At 43.9% G+C, this 22,763-nt stretch overlaps 7 protein-coding genes across 7 annotated transcripts; 3 read left to right on the top strand and 4 right to left on the bottom strand.

Moving 5' to 3' along the window:
• Positions 1-385: 385 nt before the first annotated feature.
• On the top strand, positions 386-1,950 carry QC763_300210 (uncharacterized protein; the record flags this gene model as incomplete). The annotated part of the gene is made up of 2 exons (XM_062910485.1): positions 386-509; positions 584-1,950. 2 exons carry the CDS (start codon positions 386-388, stop codon positions 1,840-1,842), a joined length of 1,383 nt encoding a protein of 460 aa, XP_062766399.1. The 3' UTR covers positions 1,843-1,950.
• On the bottom strand, positions 1,892-3,733 carry QC763_300200 (uncharacterized protein; the record flags this gene model as incomplete). The annotated part of the gene is made up of 1 exon (XM_062910484.1): positions 1,892-3,733. One exon carries the CDS (start codon positions 3,731-3,733, stop codon positions 1,892-1,894), a length of 1,842 nt encoding a protein of 613 aa, XP_062766398.1.
• Positions 3,734-5,245: 1,512 nt separating this feature from the next.
• Positions 5,246-8,734, bottom strand: QC763_0046870 (uncharacterized protein; the record flags this gene model as incomplete). The annotated part of the gene is made up of 5 exons (XM_062905701.1): positions 5,246-5,506; positions 5,569-5,833; positions 5,922-6,105; positions 6,160-6,220; positions 7,358-8,734. The coding sequence occupies 5 exons, from the start codon at positions 8,732-8,734 to the stop codon at positions 5,450-5,452; spliced, it is 1,944 nt and encodes a 647-aa protein (XP_062766397.1). The 3' UTR covers positions 5,246-5,449.
• Positions 8,735-9,244: 510 nt separating this feature from the next.
• Positions 9,245-10,170, top strand: QC763_0046860 (uncharacterized protein). The gene is made up of 2 exons (XM_062905700.1): positions 9,245-9,825; positions 9,890-10,170. The coding sequence occupies exons 1-2, from the start codon at positions 9,710-9,712 to the stop codon at positions 10,011-10,013; spliced, it is 240 nt and encodes a 79-aa protein (XP_062766396.1). The 5' UTR covers positions 9,245-9,709; the 3' UTR covers positions 10,014-10,170.
• Positions 10,171-10,772: 602 nt separating this feature from the next.
• Positions 10,773-10,994, bottom strand: QC763_0046850 (uncharacterized protein; the record flags this gene model as incomplete). Its single annotated transcript, XM_062905699.1, has 1 exon — positions 10,773-10,994. The coding sequence occupies one exon, from the start codon at positions 10,992-10,994 to the stop codon at positions 10,773-10,775; it is 222 nt and encodes a 73-aa protein (XP_062766395.1).
• Positions 10,995-11,226: 232 nt separating this feature from the next.
• QC763_300185 (uncharacterized protein) lies at positions 11,227-12,131 on the bottom strand (the record flags this gene model as incomplete). The annotated part of the gene is made up of 3 exons (XM_062910483.1): positions 11,605-12,131; positions 11,465-11,535; positions 11,227-11,406 (listed from the first exon to the last, which is right to left on the bottom strand). Exons 2-3 carry the CDS (start codon positions 11,468-11,470, stop codon positions 11,227-11,229), a joined length of 186 nt encoding a protein of 61 aa, XP_062766394.1. The 5' UTR covers positions 11,471-11,535; positions 11,605-12,131.
• A 4,605-nt stretch (positions 12,132-16,736) lies between these two features.
• Positions 16,737-19,074, top strand: QC763_300170 (uncharacterized protein). Its single transcript, XM_062910482.1, has 2 exons — positions 16,737-17,683; positions 17,748-19,074. The coding sequence occupies exons 1-2, from the start codon at positions 17,309-17,311 to the stop codon at positions 18,678-18,680; spliced, it is 1,308 nt and encodes a 435-aa protein (XP_062766393.1). The 5' UTR covers positions 16,737-17,308; the 3' UTR covers positions 18,681-19,074.
• The last annotated feature ends 3,689 nt before the right edge of the window (positions 19,075-22,763 follow it).

Raw genomic sequence — 22,763 nt, 5'->3', positions numbered from 1 at the left:
CTGGCCGCGGCTTGCTAGTTTGTGAACACAAACCCCTTTCTAGCCGACTGACGGCGTCCCCACACCGGGACATGGGGCACTGTGAAGAGTCCGCCCTTTGGAATACAATCGGTATCACGTTATTATCCAAGTTATGCACGATGCAAGTCCAGTGTGGGGAGATGTGGTACCAACTTGGCCCTAAACCGTTGACTGGGCAAGTGGGGGTGTAGATCAGTTGAGGATCCATGTGCAAGGGTTTCACTATTTGATGTCGAGTCATCCTTGACTCATGACAACCAATCCATTTGACGAGTTATTAGGGCATGCTTATTATATTGTCCACCCTGATCTGAACTGCTTCATTCCTAGTACTCCGAGCATCCCAGTCAAACACTAAGTCATCATGGGCGACACCACTTCAGATTTACCCACATGCGGCCGGACCAGGTCTGAACCTGTCAAGTTTGGCCGCGCCCTTCGCGACTCTGAATTCTTGTTCGATCCTTCGTACCGCAATCTCAACCACGGTTCGTCCATCTCCCGGTCTTTGCTCGTCCTTTTAGCCAGGCTGCAAACAATCAACTTACTGACACCGTGGCAGGCTCATTTGGCACCATCCCCTCCCACATCCGCAACTTGATGAGGCAATATCAAGACCAAGCAGAAGCGAAGCCCGATCCCTTCATCCGATATACATACCCTCAGCTCCTCGATGAGTCCCGCGCTGCCGTGGCCAAGCTTTTGGGTGTCCCAACGGAGACATGTGTCTTTGTGTCCAACGCCACCATGGGCGTCAACACGGTGCTCCGTAACATCGTGTGGAACAAGGATGGGAAAGACGAGATCCTGTACTTCGAGACTATCTACGGCGGGTGTGCAAAGACGGTGGATTATGTGGCGGAGTACAGCCGTGGATTGGTTCACAGTCGATGTGTGCCCATTCTATACCCCTGTCCAGACGGGGATATCGTTGAGAACTTTGAGAAAGCGGTGCAAGAGGTGGAAAAGGAGGGGAGGAGAGTCAGGCTGGCTCTGTTTGATGTGGTCAGCTCGAATCCCGGGGTCCGGTTCCCTTTCGAAGCCATCACTGCTTCATGCAAGAGGCATGGGATTCTATCGCTCGTTGATGGCGCGCAGGGGATAGGCATGGTAAAGCTTAATCACCTCGGCGAGGTTGATCCAGATTTTTTTGTGTCCAACTGTCACAAGTGGTTGCATGTGCCGAGGGGTTGTGCGGTTTTTTACGTCCCTTTGAGGAATCAAGGACTGATCAGATCGACGGTGCCGACTTCGCATGGGTTTGAGGCGGCTGAACTGCAGGGTGGGAACTTGAAAAGGGTGAACCCGCTGCCGCCCAATGGGAAGGGCTATTTTGTGAACGGCTTTCAGTTTGTGGGGACGGTGGATAACGCGCCTTACCTGTGTGTCAAAGACGCGATCAAGTGGAGGGAGGAAGTTCTTGGTGGTGAGGTGAGAATTAGAGACGAGCTGATCAAGATGGCAAGGGAAGGGGGCAGGCTGGTGGCGGAGGCGTTGGGAACTGAGGTATTGGATAACAAGGAGGGAACGATGTCTGCATGCGCCATGACCAATGTGGCGTTGCCTTTACCGGCAGAGGATATCGAGGCAAGTGGAGAGGAACCAGCAGTTCATTCCTACGTCCTCGGCACGCTCATGGAGGAATATCAGACTTTTGTAGCAGTTTTTATCTTTCAGGGAAGGTGGTGGGCCAGGCTCAGCGCGCAGGTTTACCTTGACTTGCAGGACTTTAAGTGGGTTGGAGGAGTGTTGAAGGATGTTTGTGACCGGGTAGTGAGAGGTGAGTACAAGAAGAGCAATGTACCTGACACTTCTGTGTAGTGGTTTTATTGGGTAGCCTATCCAGCCTGAAGCTACGAGCCTAGGTATTCTACAGCAGTTTCGCCTTTGTCCGATTGGCCCAGTCTTTTAATTCCTGAATCTTCTCAACATGCATGGGTCCAATCACTTCCACCTGGTGAATGTCTTCATCTGCCGCCTGTAGACTGTGACTGACGACAGCAAGTGCCGAGTCTTTCCAATGCTGCAGTCCACTGTGGTGATTCCTGACAAGGACCCAGAAAAAGAAAACCAGTGTGATCAGCTGCACTGCTAGCGGGAGAACAAGCCATGCCCACTCAACCTTGTAATGCACAATAGAGTAGACACTAATACCGGTAGCGGTTACATCGCTGGTTGACCGCAACTGAAGAGTCATGCTCTCCGCCATTCTTTCAAATCTTTCAATGACAAGTTGGTCAGTAATGTCACCTCCGAGAAAGGCATCCCCCATGCCGGAAGGCCGATGAATCCGACTACGATCGGGCGGCTCGCCTGCATAAAGCGTGCCCATGAATCGTGTTGAGGTGAAAAGCAAAGTGAGGGCCCCAATGTCTGCCAAGGACACCTTTAATGGAATTGTCGTTCCGGAGGAATCCACCACTGTGTCAAAAACACCGATGAACCTCCCGTCATCTTGTCTTTCTACAACGCCAGACTGAAGCCGAATCAACTCTTCCTTTCCGATCGTGAGTTTGCTGTCGGATACAGAGATATCGGAATAGCGATAGGCGACAAGGCTGAGGTCACATTCGGTAACCTGCATCTTGCTGCTGACGAGTTCAAAGTTGCGAGGATCCAACTCTGATCGAAATACAGCCATGCGAGCAATAGTGTGACCCACAGTATCACCAGTCCAGTCGAATGGAGAGGTATTGATGTTTTTGATTTGGTGCCCAAGGAGGGACTTGCTTGCAACAACAACAACGGGTTGGTACGAAGTGAACGAGAAGCGGGTGTCCAATGTGACATTTCCCGGTGTCGTGATATTTATACCTCGAGGGGAACCTTCGATGGTATCGTCCCACCCTGAAGCACGTAGAGTTGCTTCTGTGACATTCGCACAATCACTGCGAAAGCCTAGCGAGACATAGGGCTTGCTCGCCCCGGGATCTGGCCATGTGCAGTTCGAGGTACAGTTGAATATAGCAGGGCCATCAAGGTTGAATAACCCTCTGTAGATTGCACCCTGCATCGGGCTGTCGGCAGTTGCAGCTTCAACTTGGAAGGCACTTGGCAAACTGGCGTCAGCACTACCGCCGGCGGCAAAGTTTGGACGCCCACTAGCGATGTACTGATGAGCAAGCCCAAATGAGGCCTTCCCGTCGTCACTTGGCACATCCCACTCGGTAAGCTGGACCGTCTGTTGATAGAATGGACCGACGGCGAGTGACAGGATCATGGCAATAGCACCTAAGCTCGCCAGTGTGTTCATCCTCTTCACTAATAGCTCCAGGCATTTCCATAGAGTCCCTCTGCTGGTCCCGTCCAACAGATCCAGATCAGCCAACGAACGATTCTTGGCCTTGAAATACACCCATTTGTACTGGCTGATAGCACTACCGAGGACAAGCGTGGTTGTGGCGTTCGCAGCTGTCGCCAATATAGACAACGTCGTTGGAAGGCTGATGATTTCCGCAAGTTTGCTTTTATCGGTCCAGTCGGTAATCGGACGCCTGTTGAATGCACAGAGAATAGCGATGATGGCGACTGAGCATCCAATAGTGACAACCATAGACACTACTTCTAACCACCAGGCGTGCCACCAGGCCTGACTCCGAGCTAATCCGGTCTCGTGTTTCTCTGGGCCTTGGTTAAAGGTATAGGCCTCCGTCACAGCCACTTGTGGCTCGCTTTTGAGCTGGTGTTCGGGGTTGAATGGATCGTACTCCATGCTGTTGAGTAGATAAGGAGGTAGAGACAATGACACGCAGTTCACTGATGATGTCTGGGAGGGGCTGGAAGGGGATAAGCGGAGGGAACATTTTCGTTCGGCCGCAAGGATTTTGCCCCTTGCACAACATGAAGGAAAGATGTGATTGATCGCCGACGCTAGCTACCAACAGCAGCATATTGCTGTTGGATTGGTCATCCTGACCCACTATAAGCAAGACTATTACCTTGGCAGTGGGACCTGAGCCACTCGGTCTGGCTTTACCGTGCTATTTGGAAACCCTCTTCATATAATATCAAAATTAACGTAATTATTTACTTTATTAACGTTAACTTATAAGCTTGTTAAATAAATAGAAAATAATATAAAAATTACTTTACGGAAATTTATCTTAATGATTCTTTTATTAATTGTTTTATTACTTAACAAAGCTTATAAGCCTAAGTACTAAAATCTTTTAGTAATATTATCAATTAAAAAATTAATAAGTAAAATCTTATTACTGAATTAATTATTATTAAGTTTAAATTCTTAGTACTTTTAAAAGCTATTAAAGAAACTATATATAAATTTCGTTTAATGTAAAAGCTAATTAATTAATCTATTAATAATAGTAGTATTTTACTCTAATATAAATAATACTTTAATAATTTGGTTTATTATAGTAAATATTAATGTTTTATAAGCAAAATTATAATATATCGACATTTATATTATTAATTAATATGTTTATGAAATCATAAAACGATATTATAGTTAAAAATAGGAAAGCTAACTAAAATAAAAACTTAAAATTAAGTTTAAAATTATTACAAGAACATAAAAAAGTATAACTTAAAAAGAATTTATAATTGATAATAATAAAGATATTAAAACAATATTATATATTATTACATAAAAACTAAGGGACTATTTTAAAAATACTAAATTTCGAAGGACATTAGCATTATGGGAAAACTTAAGTTAAAAAAAGAACACTTAACTACTTTAAGTTAGAGGTTATTTGGATAGTATATAAAATTAGTTATTTCAATTTACAATTAATAAAAACTTTATTTTAGTAATAGAACCTAAAGCTATTAGGTCCGGCCTCACCGTACTACCTAAAGACTCTCGCTCGTATAATAATCACCTTATACCGTATTTGACAATTGCTGCCTGCCATGTAACGTTTGTTTCAAGTAGATTGGACATTTCCCGCCCCAACAATTACAGCACCCCCTGAGCTAGCTTGTCACAGTTAAGCCAACAGGACGGACAGTACGAAAGGCGCGGGACGCCCTCAGCCAATCGTTAGATTAGATAAGAACTAGCCAATCAGGGGATGATCACCATGATCACGGAATAGGCCAGTCAGGACGTGATCAGGGCGGCTTGGCCATAATCAGTTCAGAATCCTGAGGTCTATATATACGGAGGAACTGGCCGGTGTTAGATAGACAGTTCCGCAGTATGCAATACAAGTCACAATCGTTAATATCTTGACTATTGTGATTGAGACAAGCCCATTTTTTGTACACTGTTTAGCTGTACCGAACCAGGATTGTTCAGAAGTGCCTTCTACTAGTATCCCTTTCAGAGGTTCTGGATAGGGGTTCGTCACACCGCGTCAAATCTCTTGGCTGCATACTCGCTTGCTGACTTGGCTCCTTGGGAAAAAATGCGAGAACGCTGCCCAACCCGCCCCCAAATTGCCAAGATGCCAGTTCTGTACATTCAGCGGCCATCCCACACTTGCGGGCCAGGCATCTTCCTGCTGTTGAGCTGTTGAACCTGTCGGTTTTGTCAGCAGCCCCATTGCCTATCTTTCTAGACTGTATCATGGCATCACTCACGTCATCAAAGTCCCATATATTGAACACCAACTTGCCATGTTCTTCTGCCTCGTGTGCCTCGGGGAACCGTGCTGTCGGTCCTGGGCTAAGACCGGTGCTCTTCCACCCAGCGTTCAGCACTTCAACGTGGGCACAAGAAGGGTAGAACTCGGCTCCACCTCTCTGGCTGGCCAGATGCAGTGCCACATGCTCAAATCGTAGCAAATACTTCCCCGGTGGGGTGGCCGTTGGGATTTGGAATGTCAGTGGGTCTGCAAGCAATCGCCTGCGATTGGAACAAGTCCACCATTAGCACGCGCATCTTCGCTCTAAGAGGAAAAAAAGGCAGGAGGTTGAAAGAAAGCGTGACGTACCAAGTTTGTTGATATGTCGACTCTGCTGTGAGGTTGGGGTATGTTCCAAACTCCCAAATCTTGAACCAGTCACCGTCACCCGCGTAATTGGAGATGGTTTTTCCAGGAGGGACGGCAGAGAGGTAAGCAGCGTATGCCCCGGGATGATGGATCCAAAATGTAGGCTTGAACCCCACGGTGTCGCCTGCTATGATTGTCAAGACATTTGTTGACTGTCCATTGGCCCCTGCTCGGTTACATCGAATGTCGTTCTTGTCGGTGATGAGAAGTGGCGTTTCAGCAGGGACGGGGCGGATGTACTTGAAAGGAGTGAATATTGTGTCGTTATGGAGAAATTGGTGGAAGATATCTTTGAGCGTTTCTGTAGTCAGTATAGCTTGAAATATGTGTACCTACCTACAAGGTATTGTTTACTGATTTTCCAGGGAGTACAAGAAAGCGCTTACAGTGGGATAGGGCCCCTTGAGGGAGTGACAACATGAAAATGATTGCTGTATAAAGTTGCATCTCGATCGGAGACTTTGCAAAGAGGTTCATGGTGGTTCGCGTCTTAAAGGGTCGCTGGTGCTAAAGCTCTCCATAGGATTATTTTTGCACTCGAAGAGAGCATATATAAGCCGGCACCATACGCACTGGACCTCTCTTCATGGAAAAATTGCAACGGAAAAAATTTGCCTAAATCTTCATGGCCGCATTATAGTTGTTCGATCAAGGTCGGCAAAAACTTCGTGCTAGCCGGTGAGGTTTGCTCTTCCAACCCCCTGACATGCAGCCACAACAGGGAACGGAGTTTGAAAACAAGAACCCTTCTTGTAGTAACGGTCAGAAAATGAGAACCACTAACGTTTATTGTAAGGAACTGCGGCTGTTCTACCATGGCTGAACCATCTCAGTAACGTTACCATTGCCCAGTGTCCACCCGTTATGTGCAACGTCAAGGCTACATTAGAGGTCCTGATTTCGACATCAGGGAACTACCAAGCAAGGTTTCCATTGGCTTGGAAGCTACCTACAGACGGCAATTAACAAAATACCTATCTAGCTAGGTAGGTGCCTAATGTAGCATTAAGGATATAAAGGCAATCGCAGTAGCGAAAAGCCTAGATAGGTACGTATACCACTGCACATTCGACCGGGTACCTAAAGACTCCGGGCAACTTGACAACTGGAAAGGTGTCATTGCATTCTAGGAAACATCATCAATGATTAAGATACCGTGCTGGCGGCCCCTGTGTATCCAACCTGTCTGCCCATCTGCCAACAAGAAGTCCATGACCTTTGACTGTGCATCACTCATACCATACCGAGTCCCTTGCGCATAGGGTAGCACTCAACGGTGGACTCCGGATCTCCCCAACGCCCCGGCTTCTGCCCCTTCTCCCCGAGAACTCGCCAAAACATCTTCCCCTTCTCCTGTCCCGTTCTCTATCTATTACCGACTTGTATCGTTTCTGCTTGAACTCGGCAAGGTGTCCTTGCTCGTCTGTCCAAAAAAGTTTCTCCTCCACCCACGCGGAACGAGAAGCTGGCAACAGCACCACGACGTGAACATCCCTCCCAGTATGCCGTTTCCCTTGGAGCGGCTGCTTCATGGAGCACCGCCGGAAGCGTTCACCTGATGTCGTCTCCACCCTCTCCTCGTCGGGTGGCTTGGGAGAGGAAGCAACTTCTACAATTGACTGAGTCGAGTGTAAAAGAGCGAGAAACTGTGGGATTGTGGCTACGATGCCATCCGCTGTGACCTCTTGCCTATCTTGGTAGCCAGCTTGTGGACTGAGGCAGGACGGTCGGCGGTGTGAGTGGTGGCCAAGAATAGCTGCTTCATCAGCATCCAAGTGCTCGTACAGACTCCTTTGTACGGCAATAGGCACCGGCATGTCAGGCCGGTATATGGTTGCATAGGAGGGGTGGCCCATTTCGCCCTTGGCCATCCAGCGAAATCGCTGGCTGTTTTGCTCGTGAACCAAAACCAACTTCCGTATCGCAGTATCCATGCGCATGTTTACGAGGATCTGCTGGGGTATGTGTTCCATCGCTGCCACTGGTTTTATCTTTGTTGCAAACGGTTCCCGAACATGAACATGGAGGTTTGGCGGTTTTCGGCGTTGAGATTCCAGATACCCCCCTTGGCTGACAGAGCCCATGAGTGGGGTCTCGACTTGAAATAGTGTGATGGTTCCCCATGGGTTGTCGTCAGACCAGGTGAGTACGGTCATGTAATTTGTGCTACCCATGTATTTTGATGTGTCGAATAGCTCGGTTTCTAGGCGTTCCAGCTCTCTTTGCCCAGTCTCTGGCGAAGGCAGCGGACGGAGTAGGACGCGATCTTGCTTAATCAGGAACTCTGCCAGTGCTTGCTCTGTGCGGTAGTACTTGTTCAGAACCGGCCTTGACAGCTTCCCAAGGCCTTTGACAGGACCCTTCAAGCCGAGACTAGATACTGCATCGAGGACCTGCTCTCTCTCTGACTGGAGTGAGGAAGAACGGCGCGTCAGAATCACTGGCGCGTATTCCTTCCACAGCATGAATCCATCTCCTTCCGCTTGGGGTTTGTCGTTGGTGAGTTCCCACTCCGCAGAAGGATATGTTTTGGCGTTGGCAGGTGTGTAAGTTAGGGCAGCCCTGGATGGTAAACCTGCCGGCTTATATGTGGGGGATGGCTGTGGGGACGGGATATGTGTGACACTTCCGCCGAGATCAACCACCAATTGCGCTTCCTGTTCGGTTTGTTCTTTGAAGTTGAAGCTTAAACCTGTGCGGCAGGAGAGGTTCAACTTGTCCAACGACTCGTGATAGAGGGCTTCGTTGGACATTTGAGAGAAAGAATCTGAAAATCGCCTCTGTTCACCCCATAGCTTTGACGCAACAAGTAAACGGGCATCCTGGTCATTGACGGGGTATGGGGGCAGCCCGGGACTGTTTTCAGTGGGTGAGGCTGTCTGCAATGACAATCGAGGTCGCTCACCCTGCGCTGATAATGGCCATCGTGTGTGTTGGTGATTCATTATTTCCCTGGTGGCCACATTTGGAGTCAATGATGCGGCAGAAAAAAAAAAAAAGAATTACTAGAGATAAAGCTCAGTCTGGGTGGGGAGCTCTTGAATCAAGTAGAAGCGAGGCAGAATATGATGTCTATTTCAGTCAATGACCAGACCGACCCAAAGACCAACGCCGTGGTCAACCACCAAGCCGACCGCTGCGGTTGGAGATTGAACAGGCACGCCCGGGTTGGTCGATCTCAGAGTCGCAGTCAACCGAGTGTGGCGCAGATTGGGTTCGAAACCATGGCACTGGCCGCGAAACAACAGCCCCACCTCGATCAGTCTAATAGGATTTACCTGTAGTGACAGACCGCCAAGAAATCACTTCATCCCCTCTTGTCCATCTGCTTTCTTGCCCATCTTATGCCTATGTGTCACCCAGCGATGAGTTATGTATCACGGAATTCTAACCAATCTACTCGAGTTCCCCATCGTGGCCCTCCTTGCTGGCTGGAAATCCCGCCCCTCCGCCGTGGCCCACTTTGAAACCAAATCCCTCACCTGTGACCTTTGGTTGGCCCTGACCTCTCAGTTCTTCGCCCAACCTTTTTCTCCTCCAGAATGTACCTCTTTTGTCGGCAAAATAGCGTCGATCACAAAGCCAACACCGGCCTTGGTCTGGCCACCGCCCGCGTCTGACAGCAGCATGGTCTCACCCTGATTGTCAATGCGGTTGATCCAGCCTTGTTCAAAAACCCGGGGCTTCAGAAGTTGGTGTTTTCCCCAGCGAGGTTAATCGGCAACGTCATGGCCAGTCTGGCAGGAAGTACGATGACTCGGGGGGCGTGGGCGTATGTCGATGCGGTAGATGCGAAGGGAGAGGAGAGTCATGGAAGATTGGTGAGAAATTGGGAGATCGATTCGTATGCCATGTTCCATTCTGGTGCAAATATTCAAGGAACTTAAAAGTTTACTGACAACCCGTAGGGGACACCACATGATGAATACAGAGGAAGGAAAGAAGGTTGAAGCTAAGCTCTGGTCCGAGACTATGGAGGAGTTGGAAAGGGTTGCAGGTGTCAGGGCATTTCTGGGAGTGCAACAGCAGTAAAAGGGGTACTTGAAACACGGACAGGCAGAAAGTTATCAAGACTGGCACACCTAAGTCACTAGATAGTTGCGAGTTGTGAACGCAACGGACCAGCAGTGGCAATCTAGATAGGCATCGGACCCCCGCCCGTACCGGCATGACTAAAGCCATAAGCCCCAGACTAAATGCGTGAGCATCTTAAATTAGGTATATTGACCGAACTTGAAGTGTTTCAACAGCTGCAATGGAAAAGAGAAAGACTGTCGGAGGCAACGAAGTGTGGGCAATACGTGATTGTATATTGGTGAGTTGGTTAAAAAGGAAACAGTAAGAAAATCCATCCCCAAGAGCAAACCGGTGTGGGTCTGGGAAAACCTGGGCCCTTTGGTGCCCCACAAAGACTCTATGTTCACAGTCATACAAAAGCTTCATGCGTTGTAGGTAGTCATTAGGATAGAAGTCAACTTAGGTAATGTGAAGTTTGCTATCAGGGGCCATGTCAGGGATGAGACCGAACAAGAGGGTGTGAGTTGCTTTGAGGTTAAGGGACGGGGGTTGATATAATATCCGGACCAGCCTTTCCCCAGATTTTCACCCCGCAATAAAGTGACAGGCTTGATCTTGTCGTGGAGAATTTAAGTGGACATCATTCCGGAGCAGTCACTACTTCACCTACATGACGTACCTATGTTCTGGGTGTTCCCATTTCCCATCACCGTCCAGCATCTGAATTATTACCTGTTGCTGGTTACTCATGTAGGTAGCTGGAAACATATCTACCTATCTTGGCGTTAAATACATAACCAAGCGGTATTTCTTACGCATAGTGGTCTTGAATGTAATACTGAGCGTACATGGGTGCCGGGGGGTTGGTTGCTGTGGAGACAGACCTATCCATGGTACTTCCACCATATCGGTCCCATCATGGTCTTCTGGAGGCATATCTGTGCGCAACAGACTTTCGTTTACGTTCATAAATCTCGCAGCAGCAGTACATGTCATTTCCAAAACACACCCCAAAACGATGATACCTTACTTATCAACAATCTCGGAGATCAGACGTTAGGTACCTTAGGTAGGATATAAGGAAAAGAAGTCTAGAAAGTGCTCTCTTGAAAGTCAAATATCCGTCCAAATGCCGTACCAGACAATAAGTTTAAAACGAGGGTATCCCATGCAGAAATCCGACCACACAATGGCGACAAAACACATCAAGGTAAATCCGACTCTCCACTCAACAATCATCCACCTTTTCGACGCGATATTCGTCTATAGTTTGTATCGAGGTCGGACTGAAGTCCAGGTACTGCCCATCTGGTTGCGGATTCATCACCAAGATGGTGAGCATGCAGCCATTTACTGCAATGACTTTGTACAGGACGGGGTTGCCGCGAATTCGAACTGTATCTCCGGGCTGGCGGGTCGGTTAACCTTCGCATCGTCATGAAGAGAGGGATCCATGCTTGACTCACAGCCATATCGGACTACCTAGGCTGAATAGGTATCTGGAAAGATGTTGGGCTAGTTTAATGGCCAGAAAAGACTACGTAGATGCTTCGTCAATGATATGGCGCGCTTGATATCCCCCTGGGTACCTTAGTCAATGACTCACATCTTGGCGTTGTCGATCTCTGTTGCGTGGAGTTGAGGGGTGTGCAAATGTCCTAGGACTCAAGAGATGAAGCTATCTTGTCGGATGTTGCCTTGAGTCGGACTCGCCATGGACCACAGAACTGCGGGCGTATTTATTATGCTGTGAGATTCGTGAGACCAGCTTCCCTGCTGCCACATCATCCTGGGGAGGGCATTAAGAGCCTGAAGCCAGCGCTCTTGTGGAACCATGGGACCATGTGCCCATTGTTAAATGCGGCAGTATCGAATAGCCCCGGGATGTCCCTCTTGGGTCATCATCATTTCGGTTCTACCTTACCCTGGAATTCCGCCAACCCGGAAAACCAAGCTTGGGGTGGGAGCCCCAGCTTCGTGGACGATGTCTGAACCAGCAATCCAGTGGGTAGTGGCTTGATGCCCACCGCACGAATCTGTCCAACCAGATTAACCACAGGATGCAGACTGCTGGCAACCTTCTGCAGATATTCGTTGGCGGTGATTGGAGAGACGTAGATGGTTGCATTGCATAGAGTGGAGAATAGCTCCCTTTCGGGCTCTCCGCCGGACCGGTCTTCACCCCGAACCTATAAAAGAGTCACACACCGCGGCCATCTCTGTGTCCTCTCGAACTCGTCTTCCGAAGCCAGGCGATCCCACCCGTCTTAACCCGGCAACATATTTGCCATATTGCACATCCTCCCCAGTTTGAGTCCTCTCTCACAACAGCCGACCTGTCAGTAAATCCATCACATCACATTGCGCATCGCCAGTATATTGCTCAGGTACCTGGATAAGTACCTATTCTTGATTTTGACTCTTCGGGCTTGTTGTGCGCCCAGAATCTGGTTAATCATGTTTCGACCAGGCGCTATGGAAGGAACATCCTTGTTGTCGCCTCTTGGCTGTCGTCCACATTCCAAGGGAGCGCTCTTCCCAAGCTTGAGAACCTACTGCGTACGGTACCTATCACGCTCTGGAAGGGTTGTGGTTCCCAAGCTAACGCAGCCGGGAATATTACCCGCATATGTCACTGGTCAGCTAGCATGGGTTACGCAAGGACTGCCTAATGACGCATTGCTCCTTGTGGGAGCCAAAACCCAACTTGAGGTGGCCTGCATGACAAGGAGAGACCACTGAACGTTGAGGACAGCATGCCCCGCAGTCTGACGGTCTGACCCCTCCTTGTTGGTGCCCTCCGTGGCTCCCCACCAAACCCGGACATTCTGCAGCTAGGAATTAGTTCTGGCTTCTGATTGCCTCTGTTGAGTGAGTGAGCTCCTGAACTGACAATCTTGTTGATCCCTAGCCACGCTGAAGCCCCTCTCAAATATACCTTCTCCCTCTGCGATGTTTCCCCTGATCTGGAATCTACTCTGCAGAATATGTTCGATGACGCAATCAAATCTAGTCTACTGCCGAAGTCGGCTTATCAGTGGAATCAGTCTCCATGCCTTTGGGCATCAACAACCCTCGTGCTTTGTATCGCCGCACCTTTTGGCAGACCTTTCCAGTGCATGCCTAGCTGAACCTAACGCGGTCTCAATATTCCCCGGCCCGCCCTTCCTTTGGAATACTCTAAAAACAACGGCAGTTATGCTTGCCGTCTTGTCCTACCTCAACCTCGCATCTGCTGTCACCAGTTGTAGTGAAGCTGGCTCACCATGTGTCATATTGGCAGCAACGTTTCCCGGAATACTTGAACAGGTCTACCTCTCCACTGACGGACGAATCTTGTCAAAGATGAGATTTATTGTCTTGGCGGAATATTCCCAACAAGCGCATCAACCGCCCGGCAAGAGAGTCCATCAACAATGGAGCTTTGCAGGCCAACACCCCCACTTGGCTTCCCAATAAATGTTTTTTTCTGCTAGCTTTAACGCATCGGCATCCGGCACATGTAGGCTATCAGCAACTAAGGTAGTCTCGGTGATGGTTAGGTACCTTGGCTCGCACACAGATTTATCAGATCTCAGAGACCCAGGTCAGTGTTTATCTTCTACTGGTATCTGATCAATTCACCATGAAAGAATGCCATGTGGAAAGTTCATAGTAACCTACTGCATCATCAGGACATCGTCATGCTTCTACGTTCATGTCACGTTTCTCGCCAGTCCGCACCTTTTCGGTAACATCAAATCCCATCTGTACTCGTGTGCAGCGCTACATAGCTTTCAACGTCAGATAACAGCTTCACGTTCACGTCTGACACATCAGCCCACATTGTTGACTGTTATGCTTGGACCTCCTCCTTAACATGCCTACAGTAAAAAGAAGCCCAACTTTGCCTGTAGGTAGCCCAATCCCTTCACCTCTACTTCCTCTAGATCTCAGATAGTGGTTTGATTCGAGTCAATGCCTTGGCTTACCTACCTTAATTATTGGGCCATCAAACGATGCTAGCCTGTGCATCCTTGGAATTGTTATTGGAGACAATTCCGGCTCCATATAAAACCCTTGCCGTTGGAGCATCAGGGTAGACACATGCAAAACACACGGCAATATTCTGCTTCATGGTTGATGGCTGTGCTATATTCTTCGGACTATAAGGCAAAGAAGTTATTCTTGGCAAGCAATGGTTAAAAAGCTTTGAACATCCACACATGAACGAATAACAGAGGCTAAAACCAGCTGCAAAAACCTCGTCACAATCAGCATTTTCATGGCAGAGGTAGGTAGGTATAGGCCAAAGGCAATCTTGATGGATCTCAGCGTTCTGTGTACCCATGATAAATTGTTAGTGACTTGTATTTCAGTTTCTTTGCAATTACTTGATTTTCTTTGACATGCTGCAAAATATATGGATCCTATTTGTCGGCCTAGTATCATGCTATGCAATATATAAATAACTACGTGAATATATTATAAGTATCAGACAGTTTGTGTTAGCTGTTTAGTACTTATGTAAAAGAGCAGCTCAAAGTAAATCTCATATGCAAACATTAGTATTTTTTCTATAGCTTTAATGTATATACCTAATTTAAAAAGTAGTATAACAAACTCCTATCCAGAACTTCTAAAAAAAATATTAGTTAAAAGTATTTCTAAATAATCATAGTTCGGTATAGTTAAATAATATATAATAATAGCTTATTTTAGTTATAATAGTTTAGATATTAACGATTATAATCTATATTATAAATTACGGAACTATTTATTAGCTATTTAATTTCTCCGTATATATAGACTTAGTAGTCTTCTGGATCATTAGCTTTTAGCAATAATTTTGTTATAAATTATTAATTTTTTATTAATAATACCGCGCTGGATTATTGTCTTTTAGCGATGATTCTATAGGCGAGGCTACTTTTATCCTAATTGGTTCTATTAGCGATTAGCTATACGTGTCGCACCCCGCACACTGTCTAACTTACTTGTTAGCTTAACTGTAATATAGGGTTATAAAAGTAAATTATTATTATATCGATTAAGAGGCGGACGTAGGTATATATATCGTTAGTTAACTGCTAATAAGTATAAAAAATTCTTTTTATTAGCGTTAGGAAAGTAGCCTAGTCTAACGCTATCTTTATATACAAAAGAGACTGCTAGTTGTCACTGTTCTGAGAGACAGTAGAGCCACGGAAACTAATCAGAGCTAGACTAGGCGATCGAGCGGAGCTCACGGTCCAATAAGACGAAATAGACCAATAAAGTAAGCACTGGGGACCGAGGCGGAGCTCACGGTAAAATAGTGAGAAAACACACAAACCAATCACAACACTACAAATATACCCTCAACAGGGTCTCTAAATGAACACACCTGCGTGACAGTGGCTCGCTCGCAGGCCGCACTTCACGCAGGATAAAGAAAAGACACTATGGACTCGCAGGCTACATAACAAGCACCGGATTGGCTTAATCAGAGGGCCAGAATTGCATGCACGCGTGCAAAGCACAAAGTATAAAGAAATAAAAGTCGATGATCTGTCTAAAATAGAATGTCCGAAGCAGACTGCTTATATACATGACCCCTGAACCCCCAAATCCTCCAAAAAACCTACTTCCTTACTTAAATCCTTAGGTCCGTAGCGGCACCCTAAACTAACGGTCTACGGTTTAGTATTGGCTAATTATAAGTGGACCGAGGACCGTCTATAAGTTAACGGTCTACAGTCCTGAGGTTTATATATACGGAGGAACTAGCTAGTGTAAATAAACAGTTCCGCAGTATATAATATAAGTTACAATCGTTAGTATCTTAATTATTATAATTAGAATAAGCTATTGTTGTACACTATTTAGCTATACCGAACTAGGACTGTTCAGAAGGACCTTTGATTAATATCTCTTTTAGAAGTTCTAGATAAGGGTTCGTTATAATAAGTTAATGCCAATACTGTATTTCTGTAGCTAATATAATTGTAAAATAAAGATAAAAGGAAAAAAAGCTTTGTAGGTAACCTGCTTGCTCTCTAAGATATTCCTGCCCTACTCTGCTTAGCTTATGTCCTGCACGTGCTTTATATAGCCTGTGCTTCGTTTCTGCTCTTCCATTAGCTGCAGCTTTTTTTCTGCTTTCTTTACTTCCTTTATTCTTAACTATATACTATGCTCTCTGCTATATGCTGTTACACCTATTATTTTTTAAATAAAAAGTTTGCCTAATAGTACTTTGATATAAACCCTTTATAATATTAGAGATCAATCTTTTTATTATTAAGCTAAACTATAAGAAATTTATTGACTAATTTAATTAAATATAAAGAAAAGGATTTCGGATTAAAAATTTCTAAAAAAAATATTAAAGTAATATAAAATAGTAAGTAAAATATTACTAGTTTATTATTAAAATTACAAAAAATATTTAGAAAGTTAATATATAAATATATTAATAATTTTAATAAGCTTCGCTTTATAAAACAGCTCTCTACTTCTATAGAATTTATTAAAGATTTAAAAGTTTTATAACTAATATTTCTTTAACTATTTTTAAATACATAAGATATATATATTAAAAATAATATTAATTTTACTATAATTTTTAAAGCTAATAGTAATATTTTATAGTTAAGTTATACTTTATTTTTATTATAACCTATAAATCAAAAATCCTCATAAATCTATTATTATCCTTTATTTTGCGTTTAATTTAGGTATAAATTTATCCCCGCAATAGTGTAGAATTCTCGTAGTATTAACTCATCGTCGTTACCCCGCACTTCACTTAAGAAATTCAACCGACACGCATACACGTGACTAGCTATTTCCGTTTTGTTTTACGGTCTCGAAAGCATATCCCTGTTTCATCATTTCGCCCCAGCCTCCACTTCCGCTCCACCGTCTTTGCATCTCAAACTCCCAACATCATACCCATCAACTAGCTAGCCGCAGTTGATACTACAAAACGGTCTTTCTTTTACTACTATAAACAGTATTATGTATCGGCTACTTCCATCTCGCTTTACCTTTAACCTATAGCCAGTATACCATTTGCCTCGGCCCTCTAATTGATCCAAGTGTCCGGTACAGTCCAACTCCACGGCACCGATAAACTGTGGTCGGATCCCTTCTCCGTTTCAGCTGCGCAGCACCTTCAGCCCAACTGCTACCAGTTTACATTTATAAGCATTATCGCCACTCTAGCCGACCCCGTCGCTGCCGCCACCGATAGCCCGCCGTATCGTCGATAGCCAAGCTGCAAACCCTTAACCCAAACGGCTGCTCCGGTCCTCCTCGGGGTCCCACCTACGTGGGTGCTGGACGCCATGTCTGACCAGGACTACGGACTTGCTCCTCCAGGCGCCAAACCCTCCGACAGCACCCCGGGCAAACATCGTGGCCCGCGCTTCACCTGGAACTCGCAGTACGAAGCCACCTTCTTCCGCTCGCTATGCGAGTCAGTCAACCTGGGTCTGCGCGAAGGCAGCACCTTCAAGCCCCAGGCTTGGGACCGTGCTATCCAAGCCCTTATCGACAAACACAATGCCTATGCCAACAAGAGTCATCTCATCAACAAGAGTGACAATGCTCGCAAGAAGTACCGCCTGTGGATTGGCTTGAGGGAGGATAACTCTTTCTACTACAATCCACAAACCAGGACAGTGACTGGCACTGAAGAGGCATGGGCTAGGCATCTCCAGGTACGTCGCCGCCATTGCGACATCTTGATTATAACCGCCTTACTGACTTCAATGTGTTGTACAGAAAGAACCATTAGCTCGCTCGCTCAAAGGTCGACCTTTCGAACACGAAGAATATTACGAGATCCTCTTCCCTGATGTGCCTGGATCTGGCGGCGCCCCTAAGCGTCTTACCAAACCTCGCAGGAAAGGACCGGACAGCCTCAATAGCACCGATGAACCGGACGCACCCGGCACATCTATCATGGACATGCTCACCGACACGAGCTACCTCAATCCTGTACAGACGCATATTGCGCCGCCTCTTCCCCAGCAGCCTAGTATTGTCGCGCCTTCTATGCCGACCCCTCTCCCGGCGCCTTCACAACAGCTTTCACGGCCCCCAGCGGCAATGGCCCCGCCGCCTCAGCCTCGCGCCTCCCTTCCATCCACAACCTCTGCACTGACACCGCCAGAAGAGAACCCACAGCAACCAAGGAAGCGCATGCACGCCGGCGACAATGCCACGACCACGAATCAATCCATCCAATCTGACAAGCGTCGGCGCACTGCTCCTCCGAACTACATCGATCTTCAGCAACAGCAGACTCATGTAGCGACCGCAAACAATGTTAACCACGCCCTGCATCCTGCTCTCAGCAATCACGCGACCCAAAGCAGCGGGGCAAGCGCTAGCAACAGCACTGGCATTGCTGTCGCATCATCTCACACAGTCGGCACCCACCCGTCGCTCCCAACCGCCCCTCCCGTCGCCAGTGACATCACAGTTCTAGCCGAGGCTCTCCGTGGGGCCAAGGCTCGCCCTACTTGGCAGGAACAGGCTATGGAGATCTTGTTTGGGGATTTCCGCGAGGAGGACCCCGACTTGCAGATCAAAATCGCCGAAAAGCTGCTGACGGACGAGAACAAAGCGATGTTTTTCTGCAAGATGCCAGAGCCATTGCGGAAGCACTGGGTTAAGCGCCTTAGAGAGGTGCATAATAATCGTGTTTCTTAATAGATAGTTAGGTATTATCTTGCTATTGCTGGTGCCGCAGCTGGGTAGGCCTTGATACGAGAGAAGATGTTAGCGATCCGACGAAATAAGACTCGAGATAAAAGGCAGAGTAGTAGGTCGACAGTCCTATGCTTCTTTAGACGAGCTTACATATGTTATGGACTAACTGGTCCCTCCCCTGTATGCCTTCTTTCCTTTTTCCATATTTACATGGTGATGTCATGGTTTCCCATGCTAAGGGTTAGGGTTCTACCCGTCTAGTTGAACAAGTGTGCTCTGAGCCGGGCAGAGTCAGTGCTATAGCTTCGGTTATCTTCTTCTTATAGCTAGTGCTTTTTCCTTTCTTAGCTTATTTACGCAAGCTCATGATATTGACATTCATTTGTAATAGGAGATTTTACTGTAGTATAAGACTTTTGACTGTATATGTAGTGTACGACTCTAAAGGCGCAAACTTAACTATAGAAAAATAAAGCAAAGCTTTATTTGCATTATTTAAGCTATTAGTAGTTTTTTTAATAATTAAAATTAAATTTCTTTTACTTTAATTCAATAGACTCTATAGAAATTAAACGAAACTTACCTTAAATTTATTTAAATGTAACTATTATTATGAAAGTTAACTTCTGAAATTTTATATTATTAAATTGTAAAAGCTTTACCTTTAAACTTCTAAATGCTATTTTATCTAAAAATTACTATATTATATTTAATTATTTTTTAAAGTTTAATTAGTAAAAGCTTTTTATTGTTACTAGCTGATGTTATTTATTACTTATTGGAGTTTTATAAAAGTTCTCTAATGATAAAACTATTATTTATATAAGGATTTATACTTTTATATCTTTTGGATTTTATTGCATTTAAAACTTAATAAATATAAATATTTTACTTTATTTAACTATTTACGATATTTTTCACGGAAATGCAGTATAATCTTGTTAGTAATTATAGACTATTAAAGCTTTAACTTGTAATATATTTTTGTCACGAAGCTGAGGTGTTAATAAGTTAAAGCTGATACTGCACTTCTGTAGCTAATGTAATCTTAAGATGAAGAAGAAAGGAAAGGAAGGTTTGTGGGTAGCCTGCTGGCTCTCTAAGATATCCTTGCTCTGCTCTGCCTAGCCTGTGCTTCTACCCGTGCCCCACATCACCTATGCTTTTTACTGCTCTCTTATTAGCCCAAGCTTTCTCTTGCTTTCTTTGCTTTCTGCACCCCTAACCTTGTACTATGCTCTCTGCCATATACCGTTATAGTGTTAAAGCTTTATAAATCGCCGCTAATACTACTCTCTTTTTTAATTAATTAAAATTAGGATTATTAGTTAGTTCTTATATAAATTATTATTATTTTTACTATATTTCAAAAACAGTCTGCTTATTAAAATAATTATTAATAACTTTAATTATTTCTTTACCAAACGCTTTTAATAAAATATTTTTCCTAAAAATATAATATCCGAAATTTATCTTTTATTTTCTATTATAAATAGATTGTGTTAAAATAGGTGCTATTGAGGCCTGTAAATATAGGCTTAAATAGCTATCGGCGTAGTACACTAAGAGCGAAGAAGACTTTAACTATAGCATTCGACAGTTGCCGTGGCACTGAAGGAAGGAGGATTACAAGGGCGGCGCCCTGTAATATATAAAAGAGAATCACTGTAACATAGGCTTGTAAGGCACTAATGAGTGTGGTGAACCAATATACTGATTGAACCTTGTAGACTAAAAAATACCACAGTGGATAGGGTGTGAGGCAGAGGTCTTATAGGCCATCAGCCTCTTACTTGCTCCCCGAGGGTGGCTCCGTTCCCGGGCCTGAACGTGCGTTTCCCGGCCCCGAACGCCCGCTAAATACGCTAACCAAATATAAGGTTAGGGGCTACGTTACAGGCCACGTTTCCGCTACCGTTTAACTACTGCAGGGCACGTTGCCGCTACCGTTTAACCACTGCAGGGCACCGGCCTTAGCGCTCGGCTTCCCGGGACTTCGGATTGCTTCCGGAAGCCGAGCCTCCGCTCCGGTAACCGCAGTCCCTAAACATTGCTGATTCAAGCCATCGTTTTGCCTCTGAGGCTCTGTAATATACAGGACTTAGATACACTGTAAAATCCACAAACAAAAGCTGTACTTTAACATTTAACTATATAAATAAAAGGAGATATTTAAAAGCGTTTAGCTGATAAGGCTTTATAGAAAAAAATTCTCCGTAACTTGATTATAATACCCTCGTTTTATTTTGTATATACTTCCCGTGACCTATTTTACGTTCTTTCTTCCTCTAACTCCTCGCGTTACTATAAGTATATCTGGCGCGCTTTCCTTTACTATAACGCTCTAAGCGTTACTTGAAGCTAATTATCCTAAATTATTTCGTAATATAGTACTATAAAAGCTAAATTAGAGCGAATTAAGAAACTAATAAAAGTTATTAATACTAAAATATATTACTTTCGTTATTAAAAAAAGCTTTAGCTAGAGAAAATATTGTAGGCTGTATTTTATAGTTTTAATAGCCTTAAAAAGTTAGAGCGGATTAAATATAAAAAGGAATTTACTTATTTTACGTCTCTTCGGGATCCTTGAATAACGGAATCGTTTATTACTATTCTTTCCGACTTTTCTTTCCTAAATCCCTCTTTAAGCCTCGACTAACTTTTCGACTTTCGTATAAACTTTAATACCGCCGGTCCTTCCTTCTTAACTTCATAGTGTACCGCTAATAACGTACTTTCTACTTCGTAAAGTAATTAAAATATATAATATTAATTATATTTAAGTATTCTTGTATCTTTTAACTTTATAATATAATATAGAGTATATTAATTTTTATATCGGAAGCATAATATTAACTCCCGTTAAGGTTTTTCAAGGCTTAAAAAAACTTAACACGTTTTTTTAAACCTTAATTTTTAATTTTTTCTATAATAATAAAAGCGTATAGTATTAATTAGGCCTAAGTTTCTTTCTATCCATTAACTTTATAGTGTAGTATATAATATATTAATTATTATATTAAAAATATAGATTCGATTCTTATTAAAGTTCTTCTATATTTAGACTTATAAATATATTTTTTAAGTTCCAATATAACTTTTTTTAATTTTTTAGGCTTTAGTCGGTCTAAATATTACCGGTAGAAGTCTTTTTATTTATGTGGATAATTTAAATTTATTTTTAATTTCTACAAATTACCTAAAACTGGATATCTTAACTTATTCATTAAAATTCTTAATTAATTTTTATTAAACTATAAATTTTATATTTTTTTATCTTACATTTTTCTTTCTTGTTTTCCGTTATTTTCTATATATAAACTTTATTTACCGGTAATATGAGTTTTAGAAATAAAATATAAGAAATATATAACTGTAAATATATTACTTTAAGTAACTTTCATTCGAATACCGTTTTTAATATTTTCCTTAAATTTAAATAGAGCTACTTTACTATAGTCTAGCTTTTTATTAAATCTTTAAATAAACATACCTACGTGACAGTGGCTCGCTTGCAGGCTGCACTTCACGTAGGACAAAGAAAAGACTTTATGGGCTCGCAGACCACATAACAAGCATCTGATCGGCCTAATCAGAGAGCCAGGATTGCCTGCACGCGTGCAAAGCACAAAATACGAAGAAATAAAAATCGATGTTTTGTCTAAAATAGAATGCCCGAAGCAGACCGCTTATATATATAACCTTTAAACTCCCAATCCTCCGAGAGCCCCACTTCCTTACTTACACCCTTAGGCCTGTAGCCGCACCCTAAACTAATATATACTTTACGTTCCTTACGGTGTTAATATTATTAATTATTAATATAAATTTTTATTATAATATATCTATTAATAACTTTCAACTACTTTAATAAATATACCTTATTTTTAATTTCCTTCTTAAACTTATTATATAATAACTATATTAACCTTTTATTATAAATTATATTCTATGATTTACTTATTTTAAATATCGTAGTGTAATTAATAATAAATTAAATCTATTTAAAATTAATTAATTATTTTTAAATATACTTAGCTTCGTTATACTTTCTAAATACCTCCGTAATTTCTTTTTAAA

This window comes from Podospora pseudopauciseta, chromosome 3, assembly GCF_035222475.1.
Source record: "Podospora pseudopauciseta strain CBS 411.78 chromosome 3, whole genome shotgun sequence".
Classification (NCBI taxonomy): domain Eukaryota; kingdom Fungi; phylum Ascomycota; class Sordariomycetes; order Sordariales; family Podosporaceae; genus Podospora; species Podospora pseudopauciseta.
This window is presented reverse-complemented; position numbering and strand designations above follow the sequence as displayed.

Excerpts from the sequence above, each read along its gene's own strand:
- QC763_300170 (XM_062910482.1), top strand. The coding sequence starts at position 17,309 with ATGTCTGACCAGGACTACGGACTTGCTCCTCCAGGCGCCAAACCCTCC. Across the intron at positions 17,684-17,747 it reads CATGGGCTAGGCATCTCCAG|AAAGAACCATTAGCTCGCTC; the intron begins GTACGTCGCCGC and ends TGTGTTGTACAG.
- QC763_0046860 (XM_062905700.1), top strand. The coding sequence starts at position 9,710 with ATGGCCAGTCTGGCAGGAAGTACGATGACTCGGGGGGCGTGGGCGTAT. Across the intron at positions 9,826-9,889 it reads AGAAATTGGGAGATCGATTC|GGGACACCACATGATGAATA; the intron begins GTATGCCATGTT and ends GACAACCCGTAG.